This window comes from Leuciscus leuciscus (genome assembly GCF_965113295.1).
Source record: "Leuciscus leuciscus genome assembly, chromosome: 14".
In the NCBI taxonomy this organism is placed as follows: Eukaryota; Metazoa; Chordata; class Actinopteri; order Cypriniformes; family Leuciscidae; genus Leuciscus; species Leuciscus leuciscus.
In genome coordinates, this window is record NC_138738.1 from 25,668,429 (window position 1) to 25,689,793 (window position 21,365).

The 21,365-nt window shown below is 40.2% G+C and overlaps 2 protein-coding genes and 1 long non-coding RNA gene across 4 annotated transcripts in view; 2 read left to right on the plus strand and 1 right to left on the minus strand.

Moving 5' to 3' along the window:
• The window catches only part of LOC309474407 (uncharacterized protein), a 328,024-nt gene that overhangs the window by 115,193 nt on the left and 191,466 nt on the right, over positions 1-21,365 (minus strand). The window lies entirely within an intron of this gene.
• evpla (envoplakin a) overlaps positions 367-21,365 on the plus strand; it is a 39,670-nt gene continuing 18,671 nt past the window's right edge. The window contains exons 1-7 of the mRNA XM_082136676.1: positions 367-576; positions 3,129-3,222; positions 3,318-3,472; positions 3,660-3,783; positions 11,334-11,465; positions 11,971-12,012; positions 12,137-12,298. Of these exons, the coding sequence (XP_081992802.1) occupies positions 527-576; positions 3,129-3,222; positions 3,318-3,472; positions 3,660-3,783; positions 11,334-11,465; positions 11,971-12,012; positions 12,137-12,298 (759 nt within the window). The 5' untranslated portion in view covers positions 367-526. The remainder of the gene's footprint in view (positions 577-3,128; positions 3,223-3,317; positions 3,473-3,659; positions 3,784-11,333; positions 11,466-11,970; positions 12,013-12,136; positions 12,299-21,365) is intronic.
• Positions 12,703-19,556, plus strand: LOC309474519. Its single transcript, XR_014197356.1, has 2 exons — positions 12,703-18,989; positions 19,424-19,556. It is a non-coding gene; the product is annotated as an uncharacterized lncRNA (long non-coding RNA).

Sequence of the window (21,365 nt, forward strand, 5' to 3'; positions counted from 1 at the left end):
GAACTATTGGTTGGATACTGTTAATAAAAGGAATTCTTCAAAAGTGCAACATATCTAACAAAATTTGGTCAATTTTAATACACCAATTACTAAATCACCTGAAATCAGACATGATTAGAGTGAATAGAACCAAATTTTGGGCTTATTGTTAATATCATGACTTTTGTATGTATATACTTGTATATACAGTAAAACAGACACATTTAATTACGATAAAAATAAATAAATTTAAAAAAAGGTGAGATGAATGACAGAGATGTGTGTGTGTCGTTGAAAAATGGGAAGGTGAAACTGGTCTGCCCGGTCCTGCAAAAGGAGGTGGCCTGGGTGTCGCCCAACACCTGTTTCTCAGGGCGGAGTGGAGACAGAAGAACAGCTTTACTTCACCACTCTGTGACAGTTCTAGAGAGGCAGAAAGTGTGTTCAGAGAAGTTTGTGGGGCTAAAGGAAAAACGGAAGTAGGACAGATTCACAAACACACACCAGCAACAGAGAAGGTGAACCTCACCTCACTAAAACGTGTAGGATGTTCAAGAAGAAAGAAAACACGGTGAAAGATGATTCCAAGACAAGCCAGTGAGTATTGTTGGTTATTTTATACTCTTGGTTCTGTTCTGTTTTGTGTTCAGGCAGGTCTGAGATCAGTTTTAGATAGACTCAGGTAACCAGAGCCCAGAAAGTGAAGGTCTAAAGGTGGTTAATTCTTAATTCCTGAGAACTTTCGATCTGAAATCTGTCACGTTTCACCTTAACAATCAAAAAATGCTCTTGTTTTTTTGTTTGTTTTTTGCTGGGTCTACAACCACCAATATATGAATATATATCAATATATTTGGTCATATTTTATTCTCATTTTAAATTGTACACCTCCATTCCAATTAGAAGTGAAAATCAGCAATATCATTAGTTTGTATAGGTTTACTAATAGAAGGAAATGGAAACATTTCACAAAGGATACCTAGTTCTGTGGGCCCTTATGATGACTGTTTTGGTAATAATATAACCTCTGCTTTGTAAACACAAGCTGGAATTATTATGGTCCGTTGAAAATATACTACAGTGGTTAAAAATCTGTTTATTCCAATTTGCTCTGCTAAGTAAAAACATTTATTTGTCTATGTATGATGGAAAATGTATTTATTTACATGTATTTATTTATTTATACTACAAATTCAAGAAAATATAATACATAATACAATATTATGTACATAATACAATGTTTTCTATATTAAACTGACATTTAAAATAGACATTATAGATGTACCAGCAATGTAATTAAAAAGTACACCTATATACTGCATGTCAGAATGGTAGCCATCCTTTTAAGAACCTGCAAGCATGTTCTTAGATCTCAGAATTTATGTCTCAGTCCCATCTGAACACACCACTAGTCTAATCGGATTAATGCATGTGTAATGAAGATACAACTGACCAGCACAATACAGATGTTAGCATGAAGTTACTCAGGTATGTGAAAATATGCAAAAATCAGGATCATCGAATAAAAGTAAATCTGGAAAATGTTTTTATAGAAACAGTGAAAGAGGTGTGTCCTTGCTCCCAAAGCTCAGTTCCTGTAAGGGCTGACGTACTTGTTCCTTCACTAGGCTGCTGGGTGTTGGTCCATTGTTTCATCATGGTAATGCAAACACGACATTTCAAAAACAAACACAATATAATTCTAGTAAAACATTTTAAAAGGAATGGAGTTTTTTCTTTACTTTGTATTCTGTGGTTTTAATATATGTTGGAAAAAGTGGTGGGACTGGTAGGGGTATTTTAGGTGGAATAAAACTAGACATTAGAACCTTTTCAGGAAATCAAAACATTATTTCCCTTGTGTGTTATAAGTTTAATTTCCCAAAGTCACTGACTTGGTGAAATCAAACTCTTTAAGATCTGCTACAGTATGAGGGCATTGTCGTCCTGTGTGTTGGTTTAAAAACATCCACAGAATCAAGTGTGGAAATTTAAAAGGAAAACCACTATTAGTCACAAATATTTTGGCCTACATGGTCTCTGTCTTAGAAGCTTGTCCAAAAATGGCTGTATTGGCAGTTGAAGATATGTTGAGATAAGGTGTGTGAAGAGTGATGGAACTCTCTGGACTAGCATGGCATGATGGGGAAGAGATATAATGATATAATCTCTGAATCTCTTGCAAGCTTCTCAGAACAATATTTAACAGCACATGGTGAGGCATTAATGTCACATGTGTTTTATCTGTTTGACAGTTATTTTTCATTCAGAGGAGTGTCACAGACAGCAAAAACAAAAAATTTGTTTTCACTAATCTGCATAAGATAAATAATATTTTGTTTCATAACATAACAAAGCAGCTTTTTGTTTAAATAAACTGGGATGACCAATGAGGATTTCAAATGGAATCCCACAGAGGTCCCATTAATAGGAACAGGTTTTTTAAATGTGCCTCTACCCTGTGAGTTCTCAAATTCATTGTTGTTTTTTCAAGAAGGTAAAATAATAACATAAAAAGAAGTGCTCAGAGACACTAAATTGTAGAGTTCTAATGCAGGGGATTTCAAGACCGAGATACCACACCCAGATTCTCAGCCCATTCAGGGATTCACTATATAAAAGCTTAATTTGATCAGTAATACTTTATAATTAACATTCATTAGAAACATTTACATTAGGGAGGGCCACAGCCCTGTAGAGTTTAGTTCCAACCCTGCTCCAACACATACTTGTAGTTTTCAAATAAGCCTGAAGGACTTGATTAGCTAGATCAGGTTTGTTAATTTAGAGTTGAAACTTAACTCTATTTAGAGTTTTGCACCCCTGGTTTACATCCTTACATTATATTAGTTCATAGTTATAAATGTATTTAAAATGTATTATGTAATATATGTAATCTCTATGGACCCCCTCAGGTACACTTGGGATCCCTAGGCACATGGATCCCTGGTCAAGTGAAGATTCTTATACCTCACTTGTGCCTGAAACAATTCTTCTGAATAACAGGCTTAATTTACAGTAAATCTTATTGATATGTCTGATTATCCCGTGTTCTTTGATGCTCTACACATATTTCCTTGTGTAGACGTGACCACTTTGACCATCCATTATAGCACATAGAATCCTAACTTTTAATTTTGACCTGACAGATCTGGTAACCTGGCCTTGCTGATTGCACGTATGCAGAAGAATGCAGACACTGTTGAGAAAGATGTACTGCGTGCAGAAGAGCTGCTGCTCATTGTAAGAAAACATATTCTATTTCATTATGCACATGTATATGTTAGTAGTTTTAAATGAAAAACATAAAAGTGTTCCACCCACTTCTATTTGCTCAGGATGCTGGCAATGAGAAAAATAATAAGAGATTACAATATCAGAAGGAAACAGCAGATCTTTTGGGCCGGGCTGAGGGGCTGCTAAAGGATCTATTCTTGGATATGGACAAAGCCAAGAAAATGAAACACCCTCAGGCAGGAGAAATAGAGAATGAGTGAGTGACACTAAAAGCATCCTTCACACCCTGTTCATGACTCAGTCTGTTGCTCTGTAAGATTGAAACTAAGTTTGCACTTACACATATTAGTAATGAGATAGAAAATACACATGTTCTATCTCATTTATATCGTTATATTGAAAACTAATAGTATTTGTGTTTTTCTATTTTTTCCACTAATTAGTGTTAGTCGCCTTCATGAACGTTGGCTGAAAGATTGTTCCCTTTACCGAGAGCTGTATGAGCCATTGAACGAGGTGGAACTACAGCCAAGAATTAACTGGGCTCTGGTACTTAACCAAAAACAGGTCAGAAAACACATGAATATGCACACAAAGAGAATGAGAGACAGAGAGAATCTAATCTAAGAACAAACTAATTATTTTCTTTTGTACTTACAATCAAAAGTAATTGTCATATTAACACACAATATTAAGACACTGTAAGAGGTACTGTAGATAATTTCAAAAATTTCAAGTTAAATGACAGAATTGCTATCATCAGCAGATTCTCGTTTAATTTGGCACTTCTACTGCACCCAAAACGATTGCAATAAAAAAGGGTGGTCTACTGACAGTTGACACAATTGTAACACTTGGTCTCTTCATGCGTCAATCAGATTGCTATACTATTGAGATTGCGCAATCGTGTACGTATGCTCTCCATCTGTCCATCTTCAACAGTCCAGTCATCTAGTCAAAGATTGCATTTCCCAGCATCCCTCTTGTTTATCACCTACACTTCCTTGGTCATCACCCACACCTATTTCCCATCAGCACTCCAATCTGTACCAGGATGAGAGCGTACACCTCAGTTACTCTTTGTCTGGTCCCAACTACGGACAACAGACTACTTACCCACTCTACATACCTTTTGGATCTCCCTGTGATACTCCAGCGACCTACTAGTGATTCTCCAGCAATCTCCCTGTAAGCTGGAGAGCTACACCGTAAGCTCCAATAGTTAACTCACAGTAGGCGAAGAGGAGGAAAACACCATTGCCCATCAGTTGTAGCCTCCCAAGCCTACTCCATTCCTCCTGGTGTCTTCATCTCAGAGACATCATCTGTGTAGCATGAACACATTGTTATATCAGGATAACAACAACGAAGAATTTTCAACATGAAATAACCATTTCTCTTAATCAGCTTATGAACATTCTAATATCAGAATTAGCTTTTGCACAGGACGCTCTACACTAGAAAGCTTATTACTGCGTTGACCTTTGTTATTCAGTCTCTTATCTCCAAAGGAGATTTTCACTCTTCTCACGAGTCCGTCCTTGCCGGTAACAGTCTCCAGGACTCTGGCAAGTCTCCATTCACCTCTGGGTGACAGTTTATCAATGTCCAACACAACATCACCTACTCTTAGATTTCTTTTTGGTAAGTGCCAGCGCAACCTAGCAATAATGTTGTGCAGATACTCACGCCTCCACTGGCACCAGAACTGCTCAGTCAAAAACTGCACACGACACCATCTCTTTGCTCCATAGAGGTCCTCCTTTGGGAAGGCACCAGGTGGGGGCAGTGTTGTGCTGGATTTCATGTGGAGCAGGTGGTTAGGGGTAAGTGGTTCCAAGCTGTCAGGGTTGTTAAGGTTGTCTACAGTCAGTGGGCGACTATTGACTATGGCCATAGCTTCATAGAATAAAGTCCTTAATGAAGCATCATTAAGTCTACCATGCGCAAGGGACAGAGTAGTATTCAATACACTTCTCACAGTCCTTATCTGGCGCTCCCACACTCCACCTGCGTGACTGGAATGAGGTGCATTCATCACAAAGTCGCACTGTTTTTGGGACAGATAAGCACTCAGTCTTTGGGTGTCCAGTTCACTTAGGGCAGCTTTAAACTCATTCTTTTCACCAACAAAGTTTGTTCCCTGATCACATTGGATTTGGCGAATTGCACCTCTGATAGCAATGAAACACCTCAATGCATTAATGAATGTGTCAGTGGATAAGTCCTCTAATAGCTCAATGTGAATGGCGCGGGAGCAAAAGCAAGTGAATAAAAGTCCATACCGTTTATGTTGTTTTCGGCCTTCTGTAGTTACAAAAGGGCCAAAACAGTCCATACCGCAGTATGTAAAGGGCGGAGAGGGCTCTAAGCGTTCTACAGGTAGGTCGCTCATTCTCTGGCCCTCCGGAGCTTTGCGAAGTCTGTGACAGATGACACATTGGCGGATGAAAGAAGCAACGGTTCTGCTCATCCCTGGGATCCAGTAGCCACTGGATCTGATTTCGTTTATGGTGAAGCCTTTTCCTTGGTGTTTTACTTTGTCGTGACAGTGAGCTATTATGAGTTTGGTCACATGATGTTCCTTTGGAATCACAATAGGGTGTTTGAAAGACTCCTTGATAGATGAAAGTCTCCCTCCAACCTTGATGAGACCGTCCGTGTCCCTGAAAATGTCTAAGTGGAACAGTTTGTTGTGATGTAGAAGCTGGTTGCCTTTGTTTAACAGTTTTATCTCTTTTCCATATGTTTGTTTTTGTACATCCTGAATGATGACATGCACTGCACTTTCTTGTTCACTCACTGTAGCCGGTGCATTTGATTTTACTTTCTTGGCCCTTCTTATGAGACGTGCTACAGCTTTGACTGGTTTGGACCATGACGAGAACTTGGACAAACGTTCTGCAAGGCTAAATGTCACTGTAACTTTGGTTATCATTGTCTGTGTTTTTCTGACTTCTGGATCTCCAAGAGACGGTTCCAGCTCTACACTTTGTGTTGTGGGCAGGTCCCTCTCCCAGAGAAAGGAGGGGCCAGTTGGATGAGAGAAGCTCAGTGACCGATTTACCCCTAGATGCACTATCGGCTGGGTTCTCTTCAGATGGCACATAAAACCATTGCTGAGGGTTTGTACTTTGGCGAATCTTTTGGACTCTATTCGCTACAAAAGTATGGAAACGATGCGCCTCATTGTTTACGTAGCCCAAAACTACCTTTGAATCAGTCCAGAAATACTCTTTGACTTGAGCGTAGCAGAGTTCATCTCTCAACAAGTTACTAACTGAGACTGAAACTACAGCTGCAGTTAGCTCAAGTCTGGGGATTGTAGTCAACTTGGTAGGAGAAACACGGGCTTTGGCTATTACCAGTGAACAGTGAATCTCCTCTTTAACGTTTTTGGCTCTTAAATAGATGCATTGTCCATAACCACTCGTGCTCGCATCCGAAAAGTGGTGCAACTCTATTTTTTTAAGCTCACCGAAACTAGCAGGAAAGTAACAACGAGTTATGTTTACCTTGTCTAAGTTGGCAAAGTCACGTTGCCAGCTCTCCCACCTTGGCCTCAGTGCTTCTGGCAGGGCGTCGTCCCAGTTGATACCTTGGGGACACATTTCCTGCAGGATCCTTTTTCCGTGAAGCACATATGGCGCCAGGAAGCCAAGGGGGTCGTAGATGGATGCAACAGTAGATAAGATGCCTCTACGTGTTGCTGGTTGGTCTTTTAAAGTGTTGTCAAATCTGAAACAGTCCCTTTCAACGTTCCATTGGATGCCTAAGGCCCTTTCTTGTGGCATGTCTTTGAATGTTAAGTCCTTTGTTTTTGTCTCTACTGCACATGCTAGCGGTGGGATGCTTTGTAGAACAGCAGGGCTATTTGAGATAAATTTGTGTAGACGGAGCCCTCCTTGCTTGCATATCTCTGTGGCCTCTTGTGCGAGCTGTATTGCCTTTTCAACTGTGTCTGTGCTTGTGACTCCGTCGTCCACATAAAAGTCCTTTTCCATGAACTCAGATCCTACAGGATGTGTGTGACAGTGTTCTTTAGCTAAATACTTTAATCATTAATTTGCACACCCTGGAGATGATGACGCACTGAAAAGATGTACATTCATTCTGTATACCCATGGCTGTGTCTCTGTGTTGCCGTTTTTCCACCACAGAAAACTCAGGTAATCTCTGTCGACAATCGAACACAACACGAAGTTTAGTGGGCTTTTTGGGGTGATAAATCCTGTGATGGGGAATATACCATTGTTCACCTTGTTTTCCTTCATTGTGTACTTCTTCGACGTCACCCCTTTCAATAATTTCTTTCATGTAACTTATATAGTCTCTTTTGTACTTTTCATCTTTGTTGAACTTTCGCTTTAAGTGTTTGAGTCTGATTTCAGCAAGCTTTCTGTTGTTGGGTAAGTGTGGCCTTTGTCTGAATGGTAGAGGCATCTCACAGTGTCCTTGTTCGTTTTTCCTTATTCCCTCCTTGAGCTTGTCCAAAAAGATGAGATCCTCTTGTGAGACTGTTTTGTCGCTTGCCTTTGTGTCCTTAAAATCTGACTCTAGCACATTAATCACGTCCATGGGAGTTACAGGGGGTAATTCCTTTATTGTGATTCTATGACACAAACTTGACTGAGTTTCATTGAGCGCTGGTGTGGAGCCTCCAAAGATACTCCACCCTAGGTCTGTGCGGATGGCATATGGCTCCTCACCTTCTCCTAGTAGAACTTGTCTTGGAGCTAAAGTTCTGGGACAGTTAAATCCGATAAGGAGTCCAACATCACAACTCAGAAGAGGTGGTATCTTATCAGCAATTTCTGTCAGGTGGGGCCATTGTTTTGCTCTGTCACTAGTGGGTATGTTGTCATAGTTAACTGGAATAAAGTCTTTGGTATATGCGGGGGGTAGGTCGATGCAAATGTCTGAGTCATAACCTCTCACACGCAGTCCATTTTTGTGCTGGGCCTGTGACGTACCTTTTGAGCAAGTGAGGTTTATCAGCAGGTGAGATGCCTTTGCAGTCCACAAGTGAAGAGAATGAAGCCTTCCATTCAATGTAGTTAATTGAATCTCCGCTGAACACTGTGGGCATTGGCACTGGGATTGTGTTTATGGCTATACTGTTTTGAATTGCTTGGGCCAACTGGGAAATGTCCTTGGGAGGTGCTTGAGTGACAATTTGAGGGTTTGGATTGTTCACCGTGTGATTTGACATATGGATAGACACATTGTTTTCTAGCATTAATGGTGGTAAGCCACTAGAGAGAGCTGGTGCTTCATTAACAGATTGGTGGTCAACAGAGAAAGGCATATTATTTGGTTGTATTTGTGGATTGTCCATATCCAAGTTCATTTCTCTGTCGTAGATCGCAAATTTTGCGCGACCAGCTTGCATTCCCCTTTCTGCCTTTAAATGCTCAAGTTCAGATTCTGTATCTTTCATTTTTTCCTTTTCTTTAATTTCTTCCTGCACAATTTTATATTCTGCTTCCTTTGCAGCCAACTTCGCAGCTGCATCAATCCTTTTGGCTGCGATGCTTGAAGTGTCCGACTGCTTACCGACACTAGATGGAGCGGGCGTACTGGTATGACAGTAGCTGATGAAGGCGTTGCCTTTCTCTATCTGCTTCAAAATCACCGTCTATTGCTGTTATACGTTCATAATGTCCTTAGTTACTGCTTCACAGGAGTCCATTTTGCATCTTGTGTCAGAGGATGACATATGTTCAAACCTTTTTCAGTGTCATCGGCCATTGCACACAACTTGTGCTCTGATAAGTCATTCTTTAGGCTTTCTCTGGATGTTCTGATTAGCCCTTTCCATTGTTCATAGAGACTTAGCAGTTTTTTGTCCTTTTTAATCAGTTCGACTTTTTGGAAGGCTAGCATTTTCTCCGTTAACACACTAGGCCACTCTAAACGCCTGGGTAATGATAACTCGGTCGCATGCAGCCTCCATTTTATGGAGTTCAGCTAATTGTTTTTCTTTGCGTTCAATATCGTCCTTTAATTCCTGCCTTGACATGCTCTCTGTATCTCCTTGATGTAATAAAGCTCTCGTTTCATTGATTTCGGTTTGTAGCTTACGTGTTTGCTCTTCGATGCCGTCCATTTTCCGTGTTTTTGTAGCTGGCTGCCTGTGCTGTTGCCGCTGTCCTTAGAATTCACGGGCTGCTCAATGTAGCACACTGAGGTGAAGCTCTTACTGTAGCATGGTTCCGAACAAGGATGAGACTTTTACTGATGGTTTTATGATGTTTAATCCTTTATGAACCTTAATCCATTCAACATATTACCAACGTAAGAGCTGAAATGTATACAAAACATGTAACTGATCAGCTAGCATTGTTGTTCACATTCACATGGTGTCTTACATTTGTGCAAAAACGAACATATTAACAGACAAAATGCTCATATCTCAACTGATTTAATTAACACACCTTTTGCCTCTTCGGAGGGGCTGCAAGTATGAAATTCAACGTTTACCAGGTCTCCGTGTCGAAGTTATTGCCGTATTTGGGATAACAAGCTATATGCTATAAACTGCGCAAGCTTGGGAGCGCGCATTCAAAAAGAAAACAAAAGCACGTAGCTTAAGACCGGAAGTCAACCATTTCAATACAAAACATTTAAAAATAAAAGACAATCACCTTTTCTGTAACAAAATATACTTATGGTTATTTACAATCTGCCTTGGAAGTCCTCTCTGGTCCTTCTCCATCCTTCCTCGCACCTACCACTGAGCCAGAGCCAATGATTGCAGCAGACCCCGAATCAAGACAACCCCTTACCCAACTCACCACAGTCACAGAGCCAGGGTCGACAGTAGACCCAGAACCTGAGCCAGTGCCCACCCTGAGTCAACAGCCAGAGCCCACCAAGGACCTGCCATGGATAGAGAATGTCACCCAGAGCCAGAAGCCCTACTCATCCCTGAGCCAGTCGTCGTGTCTGATCAGGTGTGAGAGCTGGTACCCATGGCCATCCCAGTGGGGATTTTAGTGGAATTTTAAGGTGTGGAGATGGATTTTATCCATGCCAACCAGCACGGTCAATATAATGGATGCCCGGGTTCCCTCCTATTCCCAAGCCAAGTCTACTTCAACACTGCTGTTGCTGTCCAGCCCCAAGGCTCCTGTGTCTCCGCTGGTCCCGCCCAACCCCAAGGCTCCTGTGTCTCCGCTGGTCCCGCCCAGTTCCAAGGCTCCTGTGTTCCACTTGTCCTGCCCAGCTCCAAGTCTGCTGCATCTTCGATGGTCCCACCCAGCATCCCTCTCCCATCTCCTCTACCAAATCTAGCCAGTAACCACACTGTATGTAAATTCAATGGAGTTCACTTCACAAAAGCTAAAAAAAAACAATGTTATGTGCTGCTTTTTGTTTATCATCAGCCCTAAATAAAAGATCATAATGGGAGAAATAGCTAAATAAGCACTGGTGAGAAAAAAAATATTACTCATGAAGATTTTAATGAAGATAAATGTGGGATGCCATGCTGAACATTCAATTTCATTTGCGCCAGTTTGCATTCCTCTCCGATACACTCCTCTCCGAAGTAGGATTGTGGAATTTGGTTACCAGAAGCAGATGTAACATGCTTTCACACTTTTATTTTTTGTCATTTTGGGAGGCTTTGACATCTAGATCCCATTTAATTTAGCTGAGTCACATCTAGAATATGTCTTCAAACTACTTCCTGAATTGGCTTGAGTGATTAGGCTACAGTCAGTCTCTAATACGCTACAGAAGGCATTTACACCTGGTCTTTTCACAATTGGATAGCGATCTGATTAGTGAAAACACATGAAGTGGTGAATTGTCAAAAATTTGATCTTCATATTAAATTCATACAAAAGTTAAACTGATCCATGTTCAAAGTTCCACGGTAAGCTGTATAGATATCAAACGACGTTAATTTGTGGCAGATAAATATGTGGTAGAAGTTTGAGCTCCATAGCTGAGGAAAAAATTTATAAATACAGATATTACAGACATTAAAGCAAAGATAAATCTTAAAGCAAATATACATCTTATTTCGATTTATAATATCTTTGCCAGCAAATGCAGTAAAAGCCAGATTATGGTAATTAATTAGTATTTCTGAATACGGAATATTACAGAAAGATGCAAGCAAAGAGGAGTATGGCCCCTCTATGGCTGACCTGAAGAAGCAGATTGCAGCTCATAACATCCTTCATAAGGAAATTGAGTCTTACAACAACCAGCTATGCCCTGGATCAACCAGCTCTCAGGTGAGCAGCTTTCACCAACTGGGCAATTTTTTTGTTACCAAGACATGCATTCCTCGTTACCTCAGCCTTTACTTTGGGAAGAAAAAATAAAGGAAAATTCCTGAAAAAGAAAAAATGTCATCAAGTACTCCTTGTTCCTTGTTTCTGTCTTCCATTTAAGGTTCACAAAACTAAAACATTGATGTTTCAAAAAGTTCATAAAGACATTTAAAAAATAATCACTATGAATCAAATGGTTTAATCCAAGCCACATTCTCTTCATATGATGAACAAATTTATTTCAGTCTTTTATTTTCATATTAACATTCACCAATGCACATTCTGAAGTGTAAAATTTTTGGTTTTGTGGACCTGCAATGGATGAACAGAAATCTCATTTGTGTTTCAAAAATGAGCATGTCTTATGGGTTTGGAACAACTGGGCGAGTAATTGATGACAGAATTTTCATTTTTGAGTGAACTAACCCTTTCATCACAAAACGTTACATCCCTCATGTTGTTACAGGAGGAATATGCTGCCATTAAGAAGCAATATGCTAACGTACTGGTAAGAAAACATTCACATTATGACTGATATTGAATAAATGGAAGATTTTTGAAAATTTTAAGAGATACTGTTGGTGCCAGAGAGAGAATGGAAAAGTTCTCATTTAGCATTTTCAATGTTTCAGGATAACTCAAAATGGAGACGTCACTATCTCAACAGCCTGTACGACTACATGCAGGACTGTGAGAAGGAGGTGGCGTACATGAGGGAAGAGCAGAACAAGATCCTTAAACAGGACTGGAGTGATCAGATGGCTGACCATGCTGACGTTCGCAGACAGTATGAGGTAAGCTAGGATTTGAACTGGTTGGATGACTTGTACAATGGAATGAACTAAAGGACAGATATTCCTGTAGTAGACCAACATTTTTTTCAAAAAGGAGGGTTTGGGGAATATATTAGTCATCAGGGTGGCTGGAAAAAAATATTCAAAAACACAAGTTGCACACAGGGCAAAAGACACTGCTCATTCACATTACATAACATTTAAAAATACTGACTATATGTATAAAATGATATATTTGAGGTTAATTACAAAATACAGTGAGGAAAATATGTATTTGAACACCCTGCTATTTTGCAAGTTCTCCCACTTGGAAATCATGGAGGGGTCTGAAATTGTCATCGTAGGTGCATGTCCACTGTGAGAGACATATTCTAAAAAATATGAAGAAAATATAAATATGATTTTTAAACTATTTATTTGTATGATACAGCTGCAAATAAGTATTTGAACACCTGTCTATCAGCTAGAATTCTGACCCTCAAAGACCTGTTAGTCTGCCTTTAAAATGTCCACCTCCACTCCATTTATTATCCTAAATTAGATGCACCTGTTTGAGGTCGTTAGCTGCATAAAGACACCTGTCCACCCCATACAATCAGTAAGAATCCAACTACTAACATGGCCAAGACCAAAGAGCTGTCCAAAGACACTAGAGACAAAATTGTACACCTCCACAAGGCTGGAAAGGGCTACGGGGAAATTGCCAAGCAGCTTGGTGAAAAAAGGTCCACTGTTGGAGCAATCATTAGAAAATGGAAGAAGCTAAACATGACTGTCAATCTCCCTCGGACTGGGGCTCCATGCAAGATCTCACCTCGTGGGGTCTCAATGATCCTAAGAAAGGTGAGAAATCAGCCCAGAACTACACGGGAGGAGGTGGTCAATGACCTTAAAAATAGCTGGGACCACCGTTTCCAAGGTTACTGTTGGTAATACACTAAGACGTCATGGTTTGAAATCATGCATGGCACGGAAGGTTCCCCTGCTTAAACCAGCACATGTCAAGGCCCGTCTTAAGTTTGCCAATGACCATTTGGATGATCCAGAGGAGTCATGGGAGAAAGTCATGTGGTCAGATGAGACCAAAATAGAACTTTTTGGTCATAATTCCACTAACCGTGTTTGGAGGAAGAAGAATGATGAGTACCATCCCAAGAACACCATCCCTACTGTGAAGCATGGGGGTGGAAGCATCATGCTTTGGGGGTGTTTTTCTGCACATGGGACAGGGCGACTGCACTGTATTAAGGAGAGGATGACCGGGGCCATGTATTGCGAGATTTTGGGGAACAACCTCCTTCCCTCAGTTAGAGCATTGAAGATGGGTCGAGGCTGAGTCTTCCAACATGACAATGACCCGAAGCACACAGCTAGGATAACCAAGGAGTGGCTCTGTAAGAAGCATATCAAGGTTCTGGCGTGGCCTAGCCAGTCTCCAGACCTAAACCCAATAGAGAATCTTTGAAGGGAGCTCAAACTCCGTGTTTCTCAGCGACAGCCCAGAAACCTGACTGATCTAGAGAAGATCTGTGTGGAGGAGTGGGCCAAAATCCCTCCTGCAGTGTGTGCAAACCTGGTGAAAAACTACAGGAAACGTTTGACCTCTGTAATTGCAAACAAAGGCTACTGTACCAAATATTAACGTTGATTTTCTCAGGTGTTCAAATACTTATTTGCAGCTGTATCATACAAATAAATAGTTAAAAAATCATACATTGTGATTTCTGGATTTTATTTTTTAGATTATGTCTCTCACAGTGGACATGCACCTACGATGACAATTTCAGACCCCTCCATGATTTCTAAGTGGGAGAACTTGCAAAATAGCAGGGTGTTCAAATACTTATTTTCCTCACTGTATTTCTGTAAAACACTATACAAAAAAAAATATATAAAAAATACATATATTCACAATCTACAATCAATAATTAATACTTTTTTCATCTTTAATGTGGAAAATATAAATAAAAATACCTGGTTGCACAAGTGTGCACACCCCTTAACTAATACTTGGTTTGAAACACTTTTTGCTTTTAATACAGCAGTCAGAATCTTTTAATAAGGGTCAATCAATGCTTGCACCATCATGCTTCATCGTGGGTATGGTGTTGTTTTGGTGATGAGCAGTCTTTTTTTGTGCCAAATTAACTTGTTAAAATTATGTCCCAGAAGTTATATGTGACCCTGGATCACAAAACCAGTCATAAGTCGCACGTGTATATTTGTGGCAATAGCCAAAAATACAATGTATGGGTCAAAATTATCGATTTTTCTTTTATGCCAAAAATCATTAGGATATTAAATAAAGATCATGTTCCATGAAGATATTTTGTAAATTTCCTACCTTAAAGAAATAAAACATTTATTTTTGTGAGTGAATGCAGCACAATCGCGAACATAAATGGACAACTTTAAAGGCGATTTTCTCAATGTTTCTATTTTTTTTATTCCCTCAGAGTCCATATTTTCAAATAGTTGTAGCTCGGCCAAATATTGTCCTATCCTAACAAACCATACATCAATGGAAAGTGTATTCAGCTTTCATATGATGTATAAATCTTAATAAAAAAAAATTTGACCCATGTGACTGGTAAAAAAAGTGTGTAACACTCAAAATAGTTTGTGTTTCAACATGTGTGTGTGTTTGGGTAGCGTGTGTTTGCATGTATCCACACATGCACAGGTCCAAGAGCTCGATGTTTGGAAGCACATCGATTTGCAAGCACACATGCACATTTGTGTACATGAACATAACATGCTCCTGAAAACTAAATTTGTCTCTCCCATTCACTTTCAATGGCAGGCCATTTTTGACCGGGAACACCACAAGTGTGACTGTGTGCCATTTTTTTTACAAAATAAAAGTTTTTCAACAAACTTCCTGGTGAAAATTGTGCACATATGTGTAAAATGGTGAAAATTATTCATAAATAATGCTTTTTTTACTAAAAAAATTTTATGCCTATGTTGCGCCCTTAAAAGAAAGGGAAAAGTAACGGGAGAAGGTTAAAGAAACGCACACGCAGCTCTCGCCTTCACTCGTCTGTATTGAATGAGTTTTTGAACAATGTGTACAAGAAAACATACATTTCAATATTAAAATATCTTCTTAATGCATTCTAAATTATCTTTTTAACTAAATTACCATATGAAATGTGAATTGTTTTAAACAAAGTTCTCACATAACACTAAAATGAATTATACTTTTAACAGTATTCATTGTCTCAGCATAACATGAACTCATCCTTATCGTGATAATTACACAATAAACATTACAGCAAAACATGTGGACACAGCAGCAGTAGCAAGTTAACACTCGTATATGGCGGGACTCGGACACGACGGAGCCATGAGGTCTCCGGATGCTAGCATAACGCTACACATCAGTTAGCACGAAACTCTATAAACAATATACACATGCAAAACGTCTCTTTTACTCATATAAAACTACAGAAACATAACGCAATGTACTATCAACATGTGTTAAAAACTACATTGCTTTGTGAGTGGTAATTACCTTAAAAGAAAGGGAAAAGTAACGGGAGAAGGTTAAAGAAACGCACACGCAGCTCTCGCCTTCACTCTTCTTCTTCTTCTTCTTTCTTTTAATGGCGGTTGGCAAACAACTTTTAAGTGTACATTACCGCCACCTTCTGATATGGAGTGTGGATCACAATAGCCTTTTCTCACTACCCTTAAAATAAAAAAATAAAAAAATAAATATATACATACATAAATAAAACCAATAAATAACTTCATAAATATCTAATAACATTATTAATATTCATACATTATCATTATTATTAAATACAACTTTCTAAGACAACTAAACTCAACTAATATCCTTCTACTAAGCCCTGTTTTATTCAAAAACAAAAATATCGCTCTATACCCTACATGCCCTGAATTCATTTGTAATATTTCCTTCATTTCAAATCTAATTTTTTCTTTTCTAAACCAGTCTTTCAGCCTCATCCTTTCCTATGACAATTAATAATTACATGTTCTACTGTTTCGTTAATATTACAGACCTCACACTGACACATCCCAGTTTCATGTTTCCCTATTATTTTAAGCGTACTATTTAATCCAGTATGCCCAAATCTCATTCTCGAAATAATGTCCTCTTCCCTTTTATTCCTATTATTTTCTCTCATACCTCCTACCCTCTTCTGGATACTGTAGAACATTCTCGCTTTTGTTTCTATATTCCACTCCTCTTGCCACTTCTTTCTCATTTCTGCTTTGATTATACTTTTAACTTCCGCCTTACTATAACTTATTACCATATCTATCTCTGTTTTTTTGGTAGCATTTTTGGCATATTTGCCTGCCAATTCATTTCCTTCTACTCCTATATGGGCTGGAATCCAGATGAATTTTACCACTACTCCTACTCTATTAATTCTATAAACAGCTTGGGCTATTTCCAACAAAATATCCTGTCTTGCTTCTGATTGCATGTTCTTAATACTGGTTAACGCACTGCTTGAATCTGACCCTATTAACACTTCCCTTGACCTACTATTTTCAACCCACTCAAGGGCTAAGACTCGCCTTCACTCGTCTGTATTGAATGAGGAAGAGAAGCGCCAGCGCGATCCCCCTACTGAAACCCCGAGGCATTACCAACACATTGACGAATAATCAATTCACACAGACAAGAATCAGCATTATCTGCATTCCACGTCTTAATTTTACTCGTTGTCTAATTTTAACACAGTGACAAAACTTAATATGCATTCTGATATGAACATTAATATAACTATTGTAAATGAAATAGTGAATTAGGAACTATACTTTCACATACCACTTGTCACACCTATGCTCAGATAAATGAGGCCTACGATTAATCAGATGCAAATAGAAATATAAAACCAGTCATAATTGGAAGAGCAACAAGTTGACAAAAAGATTGAATCCAATATTGGGTGATAATATACTATAATGAGCGATTTATAAGCAATTTTTTATAGGCCGGTCATTTTTGACCGGGAACAAATCAAAAGTGTTATAGGGTTTTGAACACAACCTGAGGGTTACTCAGACCAGAAGTTAGGGGGGAGCCTAACTGAGGTTAGTGGTTAGTGGTGAAGTAGACTTCTAGTCTGAGACTGCTGGCCTGGCACTTCTGTCTTGAAACTGCTGTCACATTTGGCACTGGGTCAGCAGCTGGACATATCTCATTTCGCGAACAGTGCATGTGCTGCCACGTTCAACAATGAATAACTTTAAGACAACATTGGCCAAAAGACAACAGCGCCAAACAGCAGTCTCAGACCAGTAGTTATGATGAAGATTATAGACACATTAAGGTTAGGGTAACAAAACATATAAGTTACAAACCCTTTTTAAATGTAGATTATTATTCAGCCCTATAAGAAATTCAGCCCTAGCCTAGAAATCTAGACGCACCTTATTTTGCAGCCAGTGTCGTCTAGCAACTCTCCGTTGGCTTGCGAGCTGGAAAAACCAAACTCTAGTCAGGCCAATCACATCGTGTATAGAGTCGGTGGGCGGGCTTAAAGGGGGGGTGAAACACTCAGTTTCAGTCAATCTCATGTTAATCTTGAGTACCTATAGAGTAGTATTGCATCCTTCATATCTCCAAAAAGTCTTTAGTTTTATTATATTTACAAAAGAAAGATAGGCTGTACCGAGTCTTTCCGGAAAAAAACGAGCGGCTGGAGGTGTGCCGTGTGGGCGGAGCTAAAGAATCACGAGCGCGAATCACACACACACCATACATCGCATGCTCCATAGATACATTAACTATACGTGATCATGTTGTTTACTAGCTGTGCTTACGCGCCGATAGCTAACAACACACAGACATTTGAAGCAGTTTTACTCACCGCCTGCGGTTCCAACGCACGACCGTGAACCTTTATCGTTGGGACTGCTCCATCCTTAAGCATTAGACGATCTGCAAATCCGGCGTCGAACTGGGCCTTGTTTATAAAACAATCATCGTCGAAATGCAGGGAACAACCAAGAACACTTGCACAACTCCGTTGATGACTTCCCTAAAGCCGAGCACAGCGCTTTGATGGGCGTACTGCTTTCGCTCTCTCACTCTGGTCTACGGGTGCGCGCGCGCCCTTCCGGGAGAAGTGCCCTTAGGACCCGTAGAAGGAAATTCTGCCCCATCTGACGTCACACACGCCCATACTCGAAAAAAACTTTCCGAAACTTGTGACAAACCGGAAGGAGTATTTTTGGCACAGAAATACTCCATCAAACGTACAACTTAATTTTTGAAACTTTGTCCATGTTTAGCATGGGAATCCAACTCTTTAACAGTGTAAAAAACTCAGTATGCATGAAATAGCATTTCACCCCCCCCTTTAACATAATGACGGCAGAGTTGTGACGGTTCCACGTGAATTCCCTGCTACTTGAAAACAAAGATGATGGCTGCTGCTGCTGGCGAACAGCGGTCTTTTGAATCGGCTTTGGCCGCGACTCTGGAAGACTTGGAGTTAAGCTTTTCTTTGAGAAAAGAACAAAGAATGGCACTGAAGTCATAGCCTGGGAAAACCCAGACAACTTCCGGCAAATTTAGATTTGCTCTGCAAGTAGTCTGGCAAAGAGCCCATTCAAGCCCATTTCTAATCCGTCGAAATCGCGGCACCAATCAGAAACGTTGGGGCGGGCTTTACACGATGACGACCGCTCTGATTGGTTTTAGGTCTATCCAATTGTGCCCAGAGGCATTTGAGCAATGTCCGTTGGTGAAGCGCAGCATCTTTTAAATGCATTATATTAAAATTGCAAACACATGAGGACAGTCTCCACGAAAGACCCACTGGCAGATGAATGTGCTACTATATTTCTCTCCGAAACGGTAGGAAATGAAATTAGATTTAATAGAGGATTTTAACTGTGACAAGATGATTGACAGGGCAGTTTACGTGACAGGATGCACACGACAGATCCGTCCGATAAAGATGACGAAGTAGTATGTCCCAAAGCTTGCCTACTTTTTTGCTACACATTCAAAAGTAAATACCTTTTCTTCACAAAAAGAGTACATACTTTTATGGCGTAGTGTAACTTAGGCGAATTGGGACGCAGCATATGGCTTTACACGATGACGATCGCGATCGCTCTGATTGGTTTTAGGTCTATCCAATTGTGCCCAGAGGCATTTGAGCGACATCCGTTGGTGACGCCCCTTTGGAAATGAGTTATTAATGGAGCTTTGCCAGACCATAACTCAGTTACTACTGAGAATGGTCTGGTTTTAACCAGGCTACTGAAGTCATTCTTAAAAAAGGAAGTTGTGTACGGAGTTTTGCTGACCGGATACGGCAAAAGTTTAATCTATCAACTAGCTCCGCTGGTGGGAAAACGCTCTGGTTGGTTGTAGCGCTATCCTATCCAGTGCAGAGGGAATTTGAAAGACAACCGTTTATCCCGCCCCTCGGATTGAGCCCTGCCAATGGTGTGTTCCCAGACCCAGCATCTTGATGTGGGTCTGGCTTGTCAGGCTAATTCGGCCCTATAAAAGCAGGCCTTTGTACATAGTCGCATTGATAATCTAATTAATGTTGCAAGAGAAAATAAGCTAACATTAATTACAAATCCTTAATGTATTCCTTAACATGTTTTAGTGCTTTTCCCCCATAAATATTTACATATGGTCAGTGAATCAAAAACAAGTGTGTATTATATTTTGTAAAACAAGGGGATGGACAGGGGTAGCGCCAAACATTAGTCCCAAACTGATAAGTGATATCTTCTTGCGGTGAGTAAATCCAAAAGTAGATCAAAGATAAGAAAAAAAAATCTGTACACCAATATCGGCCAAAAAGCTCACGAGATTTATTTTCCAGAGGCCACAAATAAAGTGCCAAAGTGCAAACAAGTGCAAGAGTGCCAAACGTTTTCGGTTTCAATCCTTCATCAGTGCAATGTGTTACCAAGCTCAACACCTGCAGTCATTTACATCCTCATTACCGTAATCCATTAGCCTGACGTCGTCATACTCAGATTCTAGTTAGAATCATAGACAGTATGGTCAGATTAAGAGTCTGATACTACTCCATTGGGCTGTGATCATGGGGTGTGTTTCAACCGAACCAGGAAAGAAAATGCCTCTGCACTCAATTGGATAGACCTATACAACCAATCAGAGCAACGGAGTAAGTGACGTATGTTCTTCATTCATCTTTCCGATCGACAAAAGCCTTGATCGCGGTTCTCTGTTCCTCTTTTAAAATTAATGTGCTGACGATATCTTCTATAAAAGACGCTACTAGCCTGGATGCCAGCCGAACTTAGCCCCGCCCACAACATTTGAGGTCGGAAAGTTCGGTCTGGACTTGATCCGAACCAAAGCTGTTCGGACCAATCAAATTGTCAGGGCGGGCATATACGATGATGGACAGATGATCAACAGTAACATAATCATCCACGTCACCAAAGAGCGCTTGGGTTGAATTCATTTAAAACAAAGATGACTGCCGCTGGAGAATTGAGATGTGTAGATTCCGACATCATGTTATAGAAGATATCGACAGCGCATTCATTTTAAAAGAGGAACAGAGAACCGCGATCAAGGCATTTGTCGATCGGAAAGATGAATGAAGAACATACATCACTTACTCCGTTGCTCTGATTGGTTGTGGGTCTATCCAATTGAGTGCAGAGGCATTAGGCTTATTCGACTTCATGCAGCTCTGCACAGATCGATCGGCGGCTGACTTGAAGCAGTGCATGGCAATTAGAAATTTTGTCCGACTTGATACAGCGCCGACGCCACATGACTGTGACGTATGCCATCAAAGTACCGCGAGAGCGATTCGAGAGTAGCCGGAGAACTCAGCCAGCGCAGCTTCTCAAGAGCGGCTGCACTGGGCTGCACAAGCTCTGATGACGACACAGCTGTTCCACGATTGGCCGGATTCACCACATGACAACGATCACATGTGTTTCGTGTTTATTCGAACACCTTTAGTTCCTTTGAATGACTTTGACATCGGGGGGACATATTGGCCACTATGAATCAATGTCCATCCCACCACCATAATAGTAACATACAGTATGGTGACGTGGTACAACA